The following is a 12087-nucleotide window of genomic DNA, read 5'->3' on the forward strand; positions in this document are numbered from 1 at the left end:
GCCATTTGAATCTAGTGGAGGTTGGCCGGCTTCTGAAAGCCGACTCTCTAATCTCCAGGAAGGCTCATCCCAGATGGACTGTGAGGACTAACAGGAATTTATAAAGTCCTGTCGCCTTATCCTGTACAGCCATGCCCTTTTTCTTTCTTTTTTTTTTCCTTCTGTGACAGCACGATTTACAAGGAAAGACACATTTCCTTCTCACCAAACGTATCATAAATATTGGGACGTTTTGACAAGGGTAGATGTTCAAACATGTTACATTGGTCTTTGGTATAAATACAAGGCACGCAGCCTTTTAGGCATGATTGACTTCAACTTGACCTGTCATTACTTGAAAACTACACATTGCATTGCTGCAGTTTAAGTTTTTCTTTAGTTTCTTTTTGTATTAATGCAAAGCAATTTCACACAGACCCAGACACACATAGAAAATAACTGCAGTGAGCTATGAAAACAACTGACCCAGAATAAAATGGGTGGTAATGTCTATTATTCGTATTGTTAGCAGTCTTCCTTAAAAGACAAAACTACACTTGATTAATCTGACTTACTGTATTGCACTATGTATCTTCTAGCTCGTCTTATTTCTTTATTTGCGTGCACCTAATCTGTTCAGTTGGCCACTGGTTTATATGTTGCATATATACCACATGAGAGCAGTCTCATCTAAGGCTTTGTGAACAGTGAAAAAATATAATTTTATATTTGTTTATATATTTATGGCATCACCTGTAGTGAAGCTCTGGGCTGATGCTAATGCCAATGTTTAAAATAACTTGGTCGATTGTCTATACCAGTGCTTTTACTTTATGTCCAGGATAGCAAATACATTTAAAAAATGTTTTTCTTTTTTTTTATATTTAGCTTTTGCTAAAGTGACACAAATGATAAACATCAATCTCAATATGCGATGCATATGGGGAAAAATTAGCAAAGACGCTAACAGAGATTGGCTGCTGCCACAAAAACAACCAAGAAATGATGCAGTCGATAAGAACCAGACTTTCCAATATTTGTTAACTTCTTTTTTTGCTAAAAATCTTCATCCAGCAAACCTCTTGGCTATGAGCGGAAAACTGCAGCTTAGCACAGCAGCACATGCCTGGAGGCGCAACCTGGCCAGTCAGGAACATTTGCCCCCTTGTAGTGATGCTTGTGACTTTTCCGTCTTTAGCCTGTGGCGATGACGCTCTGTGTTCAGTGATCGATCACCGATTTCTTGGAAAGTGAAGTTTTTGTCAGAAATTAAATCCTTTGCAAACATGTTACACATGACTATCCATGTGTGTTGTTATAAAATTACTATAATTCAACAACTGGACACAGTTCGACAGTTCAAGTTTAAGATCTATAGAAAATAAACAAAGCTGCATGAATTAAATCTGATTTTTTTTACATGTTAGGGCACTCAAAAAAGTTAAATTGAAAGTTTTAGACCTCAGCTTGGCTCTCACTGCTTTCATTGCATATGTCAACTGGGCTGATAAATGGGCTGATAGTGATATTGGAGTGATGGATCAGTACATCCTTAGTTGTATGGTTTTTAACCTTTTAATGACTGAAAGTGTTGTTTTGATTGAACAAATTTAAAGATTCAGTGTGTTGCATTGAGGCTGAACGCCAATGAAAGAGTCAGGAAGTCAGAAAGAATAAAATGCTGTTATAGTTTTGTGACATACAATAATGCCATACCTAACATTTAAATGGACTTCTGTGGAACATTTTATAGGCTAAGACGGTTGGAGAAGAAAGAGTTAGTGGGATAAGTTTAATATAACCTCCTGTAGAGGAACCTGGGGTGGATTGATGGGCATTAAAGCTGTAGCTTTGACATTGGACGCTGCTCGTCACATCTCAGGAGCATGGACCTTGGCCAATACAGCGCCAAGGTTGTAAATGTCCTCAAGGCTTGCATGCTGTCGCAACAAACTTTTACTGCAGAGGCGATAGCATCAGTCAGGTACCTTTCTTGTAGACAAATTGGTAAAGTTGTGGCGTTAGAGTCTCAGTGTATAGCATCTCGCTTAAGACAGTGCACATTCCTACTTTAGCCCCTTTTTGACTCGCCAGTCCAGGGACTTGAACCAGCAGCCCTTCAATTAACAGACCGCTTCTCCAACCGACAGGCTGTCACCATCCCACGAGGCCACGGCTGGTTGGAAGCTTCATCCTTCCATTATCTGACTTTTTTCCCTCTCCTCCTTGTCGTGTTATGATTTATTAAATTGCCTTTAAGTAAGACTGCAGATTAATTAAAACACAGTCAATTTAATTTCCCGGCGTCATATATAAATTCGTAGTGGTAATTGAATCCCCTACTCCACTTTTTATATTGTAACCCAGCAGTTACAAGAGAAGAAGAGCCTCGTCAATTACTGATAATCACAGTCCAAACTAAGAGGAATACACTGCTGTCTGTTTCACTGCTCGGTGTAGGAAAGCAGAGTTCGAATCTGCTTTCTCCCTTTTTTTTCTGTTTGCTGAAAGAGCCGGGAATTGGATGACTGATCAATAATATTGGATTTGCGGATGGCATGTGGTGCAGCTGAGTCCACGGTGAATGCAAGGTTCTGATGAAGGGGCCTGCTGCACAGGCAGCTATGCATAGCGGATCAGACATGTCGGCAGGGCGGAGCTCTCGTTTTGCTATGACTACAGATATGTAAGCAACCGATGTGACATTAATGGAATAGCAATTGGGGCCCGTTGTTGTAGCAAAAGGGTAATGTGGTTTAAAGCTATGGAGGCTGCTGTCGCGTATTGAAAATCTGAGCGGGATCAATATAAAGATTGGTGCGGGCGATGGGGGAGAGAGATGGAAAAGAGGCTGAAAATAGATCTGACCTGTGGTAATTACTACAGCATGTGAGGCGCTCGTGTGTTTGAATCAGGTCTCGGCCGGGCTTAAAAAACAGCCACTCATTTCAGAAGGAAGCTCCATTTGTTTATAAGGGTGTTTGTCAGGTTATTGGGCCTTAACATGTGACCCCCTCCCTCCCTTGCTCTCTCTCTCACCCTCTCACCCCATTCGCTCACTGGCGCTCTATAGCTGTTGCAAGCGTATTGATTATTTCAAATACTGATTATCTAAAAGGCCTTCTGCTACTGTAGGCATTGGATTTATTTTGGCTTAATTATTTATGGGCCAGGGCTAGCTGTAAGTATTAATGCTGTGAGATCATGAAGGATTACATTGTTAATATTCAGCAGTGTATTTTTATTTATGTACACTCTTAAGCTTTACTGGATGAGCTTTGGCCGGCTCCCTAAAGTGCCGTCTCTCTCTCTCTGTCTCGCTCTGTTTCTCTCTCCCCCCGTCTCACCGTTTGTCTGTCTTTTGTGTGTTTTGTAGAGGGAGCTAAACTCTGCAGCGTCTGAACTGGCGGGTCGACAAGAGGAGAGTGAACATTCCCACAAGCACCTGGTAGAGCTGAGCAGAGAGTTCAAGAGAAATGTCCCTGAGGTGAGTCTGGCACCCCCCCACCCCTTACACTGTCTCACACATATGACCCCCCTACATTATTTCAACTATGTGCCATTTTGCTCATCTTCACCTCAGCAGGTACTGACTGTCTGCATCACTGCAGCTGCTCAAGCCCCCGCACATACCTTTTTGAACAGGGAATTATTTCTCTTGTAAAGCCTGCATTAGCATACTGTATGTTAACAGTGCGCAGCACTTGCGAGAAATCAGGGTTAGCCTCCTCCCTTCCCCTTTCCAGTAGATCAGTTAATATTTAAATGCTGAGGCCTTGCAGTATTAGCCTCTGGCTTGGTGCGATGAGGGTTGAGGGGGCTCATTTGCAAAAAAAGGTAAGCACGACTGTGCTGGTTGCTTTCAACTCCAAAGCTAAAGCACCACTTTATGAAAAAGTTATCTTGGTGTCAGAGTTGGCAGTGGATGTTGATATATCTCCAGGTTTATGAGATGGATCAGGAACAGGTGTCTCTCCAAACCCATTAAGGAAAGGGATTCTGACTAAACAATGTGATGAATGCTGATTAGGACGCATCCCCCTCTGCACCATCCCGCCTGTTAGGGTTCACTACTTTGTCTGTGGTTGTATGTTAAAATACAGAACCAGACACAAGTTGTGATATACACTGAGCTATCAAAGCAGCTACTTTCCTTTAACAACAAGTGAACTCCGTTAGTCTGATGTATCTTCAGTTCATTCTTTTTCTGAACTCTCTTCTAACAGCTTTCACTAGAATAGCATGTTTTGCAGTCTCTTAAAACAAAGCTCCACATGGCTAATTACCATAACCAAGCACATGGCTAATTAGAATATTATTACATATATACATTACCCAAGCTATTTCTCAACATATGTTTACACACATGCTGTACACAAACGTGAAATGTGCTCATGCTAAAAAAAAAAAAAAAAAGTCTAAACAGATGCTCAGATAAATTGTGTATTTTACTCCAAAGCTAGGCTAACATACAAGTAGCATCCCTAAAGTTTGCTACAGTGATGAAGCAGGCCCTTTTAGCTTCTTAGCCATAATCTCACATGTAATCTCATAGCTTTGTGTTTCTTTACATCCACTGTTTGTCTTCAGCTGAAGCGGTGTGGACCACTGACTCTGCATTGATCTTTTCATATAGCCTCTTGCTACTTCCTTCCTTCTGCTGTCTTGCCACCAGCACTATTTTCCCCTCTTTATTTTATTTCTTAATTAATAGTTCATCTGTAATTCTTAGATTTTCTTGTTGAGGGACAAACAAAAAAATTCTACCTTAAGCCAAAGTCAAATTTAAATGTTGAAGTTGTTGTTTGCCAATGATGAGATTCCTTAATTAAGACTTTAAAGCGAATGATACGGTGGCCCTGAGAGTCAAAGCACAACAGATGTTTTTTTGGGGGGGAGGAGGCATTAAGGTGACAAAACAGCTGCAGAAGTGACAGAAACTAAAAGGGTTGCGCCGCTGAGATACGCTTAAAAGAAGGATTAATCAGTGCCGTGAGGGAGAAAAAGGTAAGGTCACATGGTTCATGTAATACTGTAGCTACGTGTTTGCTATTAGTCGTTTATTGTTAGCTTGTCACTTTCGCAGCTTGTCACGTTATCGTCTCCACAGAAACGCTTGAGTTGCATTTTATCTTTTCTCTTTCCGTTGTGTTTTTTGTGTGTAGTTTTTTTTTGGTAGCTTTTCTATATGCTGACGTTTTCTTAAGTTGCAATGCATTTGACCTCTCAGGGCTGCCGTAGAATGAGGACTGGCGATAGATATTGATAAGACTTGATACCGATACTGTTATTGATTCTTCTTAGCTGAGCCACAACAAAACAGTTTTTATTATGTTAGAGTTTAGAAACTAAAGGAGAAATAAGTATTTGAGGTGTGCCCCACTTATTAAAAGCTAATGTTGATTATTTTTCAATATGTAGCTGTCAAAAGAAACATGTTGGCACTGGTAAAAAGGAGTGATGCACTTGGAGCCATATGATTCTGATGAACTGGACAATCTGGAACCAGTCCTGAATAGCTTTCCTTAATGAAATTTCATTGCATTAACTACAGTGTAGTCAGATATGAGATCTCTTTGTGGTTAGCACCACGGAGAGAAACTATTAAACACAAGCAATGCATCTTTCAGTGTAAGTACTGGAATGTGAATGTCATTTGAAGCGAACATAAGCTATAATATTTCTTCTGTTTACAATCAGTTCTTGTCTTGTCATTATTTAGGGGTACTAAAAATATCTTATTTAACCAGGACCCGTTATGCTCACAAGGGCGACCGTGGCTCAGGGGGTTGGGAATCGCATCTGTAACCGGAAGGTCGCCGGTTCGATCCCTGGGCTCTCTGTCATGGTCGTTGTGTCCCTGGGCAAGACACTTTACCCTACTTGCCTACTGGTGTTGGCCGGTGTCACGGCGGGGTGCGCCGATGTGTGTGGAAACAGGACCCAAAAGCAGATGATGACGAGGAATTGTAATGATTAACAGAAAGGTGAACCTTTAATGCGATGACGGCAGGGAAATGAACCAAGAGACCAAAAACAAACAGGCAAAAACACTAAGAAACAAAATACTAAATGGTACTGAAACAAGGCCAAAAAAACAAAAACAAAACGTCCATCAAAATCACAGGAGCGCAGGGAACAGTTCATGACTCCTCAGGGGGCCGACCCGGAGGGTGACGGTCCAGAAAATCATAGTTCACGTGATCAGGGGGCCGACCGTGCGGACGGCAACGGCGGCGACACGGAAACGGTTCAGGGGGCCGACCTCGACGGCGGTGACGTGGAAACAGTTCAGGGGGCCGGCCGTGCGGAAGGCGACGGCGAGGAAACAGTTCAGGGGGCCGGCCGCGCGGAAGGCGACGGCGTGGAAACAGTTCAGGGGGCCGGCCGCGCGGAAGGCGACGGCGGCGACTCAGGCGATGGCGATCAGGGGGCCGGCTGCGCGGAAGGCGACGGCGGCGACTCAGGCGATGGCGATCAGGGGGCCGGCCGCGCGGAAGGCAGCGGCGGCGCCCAAGTGTCAGGCGTACCGGCCGAGGCTTGGAGGGCACAGGACCAGGCGACGCTGAAGCAGAGGCAGGACCAGGCGACGCTGAAGCAGAGGCCGGACCAGGCGTGGCAGAAGCACAGGCAGAGGCCGGACCAGGCGTGGCCGAAGCACAGGCAGAGGCCGGACCAGGCGTGGCCGAAGACTCTGACGAGGACGAAGACTCTGACGAGGCCGAAGACTCTGAGGCTGAAGCCGAGGCCGGACCAGGCGAGGACGAAGACTCTGAGGCTGAAGCCGAGGCCGGACCAGGCGAGGACGAAGACTCTGAGGCTGAAGCCGGAGCCGGACCAGGTGGAGCAGGAGCAGCTGATGCCGGAGCCGGACCAGGTGGAGCAGGAGCAGCTGATGCAGAAGCCGGACCAGGCGAGGACGAAGACTCTGAGGCTGCGGCTGACGAAGCACAGGCTGGAGCTGGTCCTGGCGTAGCAGAGGCAGAACCAGGTGACAGTGAGGCAGCCACAGGTGGTGAAGCAGAAGGTGGCCAGACGGGCTCCTCAGGCCCTCCAGCTGACGAAGCATGAGGCTGAACGGGCTCCTCGGGCCCGCCAGCAGACGTGGCGTGAGGCTGGACGGGCTCCTCGGGCCCGCCAGCAGACGTGGCGTGAGGCTGGACGGGCTCCTCGGGCCCGCCAGCAGACGTGGCGTGAGGCTGGACATGGCGAGGCTGATGTGGTTCTCCCGAACCTCCAGCAGACGAGACATGAAGCTGGCTGGGTTCTCCCGAACCTCCAGCAGACGAGACATGAAGCTGGCTGGGTTCTCCCGAACCTCCAGCAGACGAGACATTAAGCTGGCTGGGTTCTCCCGAACCTCCAGCAGACGAGACATGAAGCTGGCTGGGTTCTCCCGAACCTCCAGCAGACGAGACATGAAGCTGGCTGGATTCTTCTGAACCTCCAGCAGACGAAGCATGAAGCTGGCTGGGTTCTCCTGAACCTCCAGCAGACGAAGCTTGAAGCTGGCTGGGTTCTCCTGAACCTCCAGCAGACGAAGCTTGAAGCTGGACGGGCTCCCCGGGCCCTCCGGCTGACACTGAAATAGGCTGCACCAGCTGTACCTCCGTCTCCGGCTCCAAACCGGCCTGGATAGCAGTCCCACAGCAGCTTAGCTGAGCCTGATGGCTAGCTTTTCCAGGGCAAACAGTCTCTGTATAGCCGGGTTGCGTTTGTGATACGGGGCGTCGGTGGCGCGCACGCCGCTTTTTCTTAGGAGTGGAAGACGGCGGAGCGATGGGTGGAAGTCCCTGGTAACTCCGAGGTCCCCCGAGAGCCAGTCGAGTTCCCCGGAAAGAGTGCTCGTGCTCCGGAATGAGCCACGGCTTCCACCGGAGCTCCTCCTCCAAGAGAGCGCAGAATATAGACTGGCGCTCGTCGTCGTCCAAGTCTATGGCGTGCGGCGCTTCCTCGCGCTGAACTGTGACAGGAGTATGGCGAGACTGTGATGAGGGCGTGGAAACTGGTGAGCTGAGAGGTGGTGACGCTGCGGCGAATCTCAGCGAACCGACACGAACACACTCAGGTTCCGGAGGCAGCAATGGAGATGACTGATTGTGGGGTTGTTGTGACTGGTGGGTGCTGGAAGCCATTTCCTGACTCGACAGTCCCTGGGCCTGCAGCATCTCCTTTATCCTCGTAAAGGCATCAACTATGGCAGGTGAGTCCGGGAGCTGGAGAAGGCGGGGATCCCTCTCCATAATAGCTTCAGCAGCGTTAATCATTACCAGCTTGCTCTTCAAATCGGGCGCTGTGAGGACGCGGTTGAGGATCGCTTGGATCTGAGCCATCTCCTCCAGACACTCGGTGAGAGCAGAGTCTGCTGGGTCCATGACTGGTCAGTTCGTTCTGTCACGGCGGGGTGCGCCGATGTGTGTGGAAACAGGACCCAAAAGCAGATGATGACGAGGAATTGTAATGATTAACAGAAAGGTGAACCTTTAATGCGATGACGGCAGGGAAATGAACCAAGAGACCAAAAACAAACAGGCAAAAACACTAAGAAACAAAATACTAAATGGTACTGAGACCAAAACCTAAACTATGACTGTGGTGGAAAAATAATAAACAAAGACCATGACTAAGACTAATAATACATAACAAACGAAAACTAGAACTATGACTGAGGTGAGGTAAACAGGCTAAGACCATGACTAAAACTGTGACCCTGGTGAGATAAACAGACGAACTGACAATGGCATGAAGAAAACAAAAGGCTTAAATACAGACATGAGGTGATCAGGGGAAGTGGCGACACATGAGGAAACAGCTGACTGACATGAATCTAATGACAGGACCAGGAGGAGTGAAACTAAATACAATGACCAAAGAACACATGACACTGTCAGAATAAAACAGGAAACACTAAAACTAGACATGACAATACAAACTTAACATACCAAATATGTGATGAATAATGCAAGAACTCAAACAGAAAACCCAGGAGCAATAACTGCCTAAACTAAAGGCAAATAGGAAATAACACAAAACTAACAACATCTCAAAAAATAAGAACAATACAAAGAAAACTCAAAGTGCTGGGTCGGAGACCCAGCCTGTGACAGCCGGAGGGGCCGATGGCGCGATATGGCAGCCTCGCTTCTGTCAGTCTGCCCCAGGGCAGCTGTGGCTACAACTGTAGCTTGCCTCCACCAGTGTGTGAATGTGAGAGTGAATGAATAGTGGTATTGTAAAGCGCTTTGGGTGCCTTGAAAAGCGCTATATAAATCCAATCCATTATTATTATTATTATTTTCTAGTTCCATATTTATGTTCTTGGACCTGAATAGCTTTGCATAATTCACAGTTAAAATATAATCTTTATTGAGCTCGTCTTATCTTCTGTCTGAAGCGAGCCGTTTTTCCCCTCCCTTTAAGAAAACTTTCTTCTGACTACAAGAGGTTTGAACATCAGGTGGGTGGGGCTTGAATTCTTACATCCAGAGGTGTATGGCTCAGGTGACTACAACAGGGATATCCCCTCGCATTGACATCATGCAGGACCAAGAGTAGAAAAAGTGAAAGAGAGCATTTTTTTGTCACATCCTGACTAATCATACTTTCAGACGCTACTAAATTCTACTAAAAGGGGCGGATGTCAAACTATCCTAACCATTACACTTAATACATCACAATACGATTTTAACAACATGTAGAATTTCATGTGTCATTATTTATGTTCTGGGCTATTTTTAATACCTACTAAGAAGCTATATAGACATCACTTATTTTCATGTTCTTCTGCTTTACATTAAAAATGTGCTGAGACCTCGATGCACCTTGCTTTTGTAAAGCAAAATGGCAATTAAGGTAGATTGAACCGAGTACATGAAAAGCAAAACCTAAGAGAGATACAGATATGATTTAGTCCTTTTTCATCATCTTCCTTTGAAATGATCAACTATTGACATGTAGGCTGAATTCAAAGGGAATATTTTTATATTTTATAAATTAACCTTCAAGCTATTTGCTATGCTGCCTGCCTATCTCAGCCTGTAGTGCGCTGCTGTAATCTTGTCAGTATAATACAGGCGTTTAAGACAGGATCAGGCTGTCACCACTGGCAGCACAATCCCCTTACCTGAGGCTGCGAGAGCTCGCACACGTCTGGATCTCTAGCTAGTGGAAAGCCCCACTTTTGAAACATGCCCACTCAAACTCTTCAGGTTTAACCACTAATACTCACACCCCATTACGACGTAACTCACCGGCAGCACACGTGCAATGTGAGGGAAGCTGTGGTGAGAATCCATTAACGTGCTCTTTCTTATGTTTGTGCCGCACTGGGACTGGTAGACAGGTGGAGTGTGTGCAAAAACAACAAAGTGCTGAGACAATTTTTTTTGTCTGTACACAGGAAGTCCGGGAGATGGTGGCACCTGTTCTCAAGAGTTTCCAAGCCCAGGTGAGTCGCACGACTTTTGCATGCTACGGATCACTGATTCAGCAGCAGATTTAGCAGATTCAGCGCTTTTATCGACGATGTCTGAGGCTTTGTCTGCATAACATTATAATCTACTGAAAGGAGACACTCTTGCTTAGCACACTGACCAAAGCAGACCACTGTGCTCCTGGAAAGAAACACTTGATTGATAGGGCAAGGAATCCATGGCGTGCTTTTCATGTTACTGCTCATCTGGTGCTTATTGACTGATGCCTTTTCTGTCAAAGTGAAGTAGCATCTATCTGCCATTAGATGATCAGATATCTGGCTTCTCATATTTTCTTGGCTGAGACAAGCCCTCATTTCCTGTTGTGATGGTGCATTCAGCGTGCCCCCTCTGACGTCGCCATATTGAAAAAGTCATCTGATACCTACCAAGACTCTGCTCTAGCCATTAAACCAAGGTCATAAATCACATTTGTGAGCTGCATTATGGTCCACGAAGCAGAGGCTTATGGAAATGATACCACAAATATGTTTCCAGTCTCGTTCTCCCCCTTCTAAACTCCCGCTCAGCGCTAACCTGAAAGCCTCATCATCGGTAAACATTAGAACACTCGGCATGGATTGTTCAGATCTCTTGGAAGCGATTATTGGCAGCTTCTTTTTAATGCTTTATAATTGACTATGCCCAAGTAAGCGTGTTTTCTGGCAGGAGCTATCACATTCAGCACCCTGTGGTTGATTTCTGTGCTAATTCAATTACTCCGACTGTAAAGTTCCACAAATATCAGAAGCACCCTTCCATATCTTTATTGTGCAAACAGGAACCCAAAGGATTAATTTAAGCACCATTGATGTCTGACAACTGGGAGTCTCGAGATGTTTCATAGTAGATAAAATAGATGGCTGATAATGAGCAATGATTTTTTTCTTTTTTTTTCATGTTAGCTGCAGGCCTCCCTGGGTACCTCTTGGTCTCTCTTGTGTAACTACCACAGGCTCGTGTTCTGCACATTTATAAGTAAGCCAGCTTGCAAAGCAAAAAAGCTATTTTTTGATCGCAGGGTGCAGCAGGCAACTAAGCACACCATAATAATCTAATCCTCTGGTGTTTTTCTGATACACTTTGACCTTATTGGTAATGTCAAACAGCTTGCAGAGGCTTGTGAACTTTACCCAGCGGTAGTCTGCTCGACCTCAGTGTAAGCCGTGGGACCTCGACCTGCTGCTGCTGCAGGGGGAGACAGTGGAAGGGAAGGTTGGAGTTGGATGTGCTTATTTGGCTGTGTGGTTTGGGATAGACCGAAGCTCCCTTGCAGGTGCACTGTACAGGTGGTGAACAGTAGAAAAGTCCCGGCGTGTTCTGCGTGTGCGTGTGTGAGGATGCATACTTGCGAGGAGGAAAAAAAACTGGGTCCCTGCCCCCCTTTTCTTCCCCTCCCTCATTGCAGTTCGGAGGCCCAGAGGAGTGCCTCTTGGTATTTGGACCCTCATCATGCCACTTCTAAAGGAGAAGTCGGCTCCTTTGAAGTGTTTGCGACATGACAGGTTCCCTTTCTTTTCTTTTTTCATTTCAATGTTCCCCACCCACTTTCCCTCTCTTCTCCCGTCCAATCTCGCCTTCTAATTATCACTAACCAGGCGACTGATTAGAAACACGTTGCCGACCTAGTTTTTCC

At 45.8% G+C, this 12087-nt stretch overlaps 1 protein-coding gene across 2 annotated transcripts in view; it reads left to right on the plus strand.

Annotated features, from left to right (window-relative positions):
- The window catches only part of cux2b (cut-like homeobox 2b), a 98215-nt gene that overhangs the window by 32903 nt on the left and 53225 nt on the right, over nucleotides 1-12087 (plus strand). For both annotated transcript variants that reach the window (XM_085367078.1, XM_085367079.1), the window contains exons 2-3: nucleotides 3356-3466; nucleotides 10379-10426. In XM_085367078.1, the coding sequence (XP_085223204.1) occupies nucleotides 3356-3466; nucleotides 10379-10426 (159 nt within the window). The remainder of the gene's footprint in view (nucleotides 1-3355; nucleotides 3467-10378; nucleotides 10427-12087) is intronic.

The sequence above is a fragment of the Diplotaxodon limnothrissa genome, linkage group LG12 (genome assembly GCF_057381915.1).
Source record: "Diplotaxodon limnothrissa isolate DT_005_m linkage group LG12, D_limnothrissa_male_GT1.1, whole genome shotgun sequence".
In the NCBI taxonomy this organism is placed as follows: domain Eukaryota; kingdom Metazoa; phylum Chordata; class Actinopteri; order Cichliformes; family Cichlidae; genus Diplotaxodon; species Diplotaxodon limnothrissa.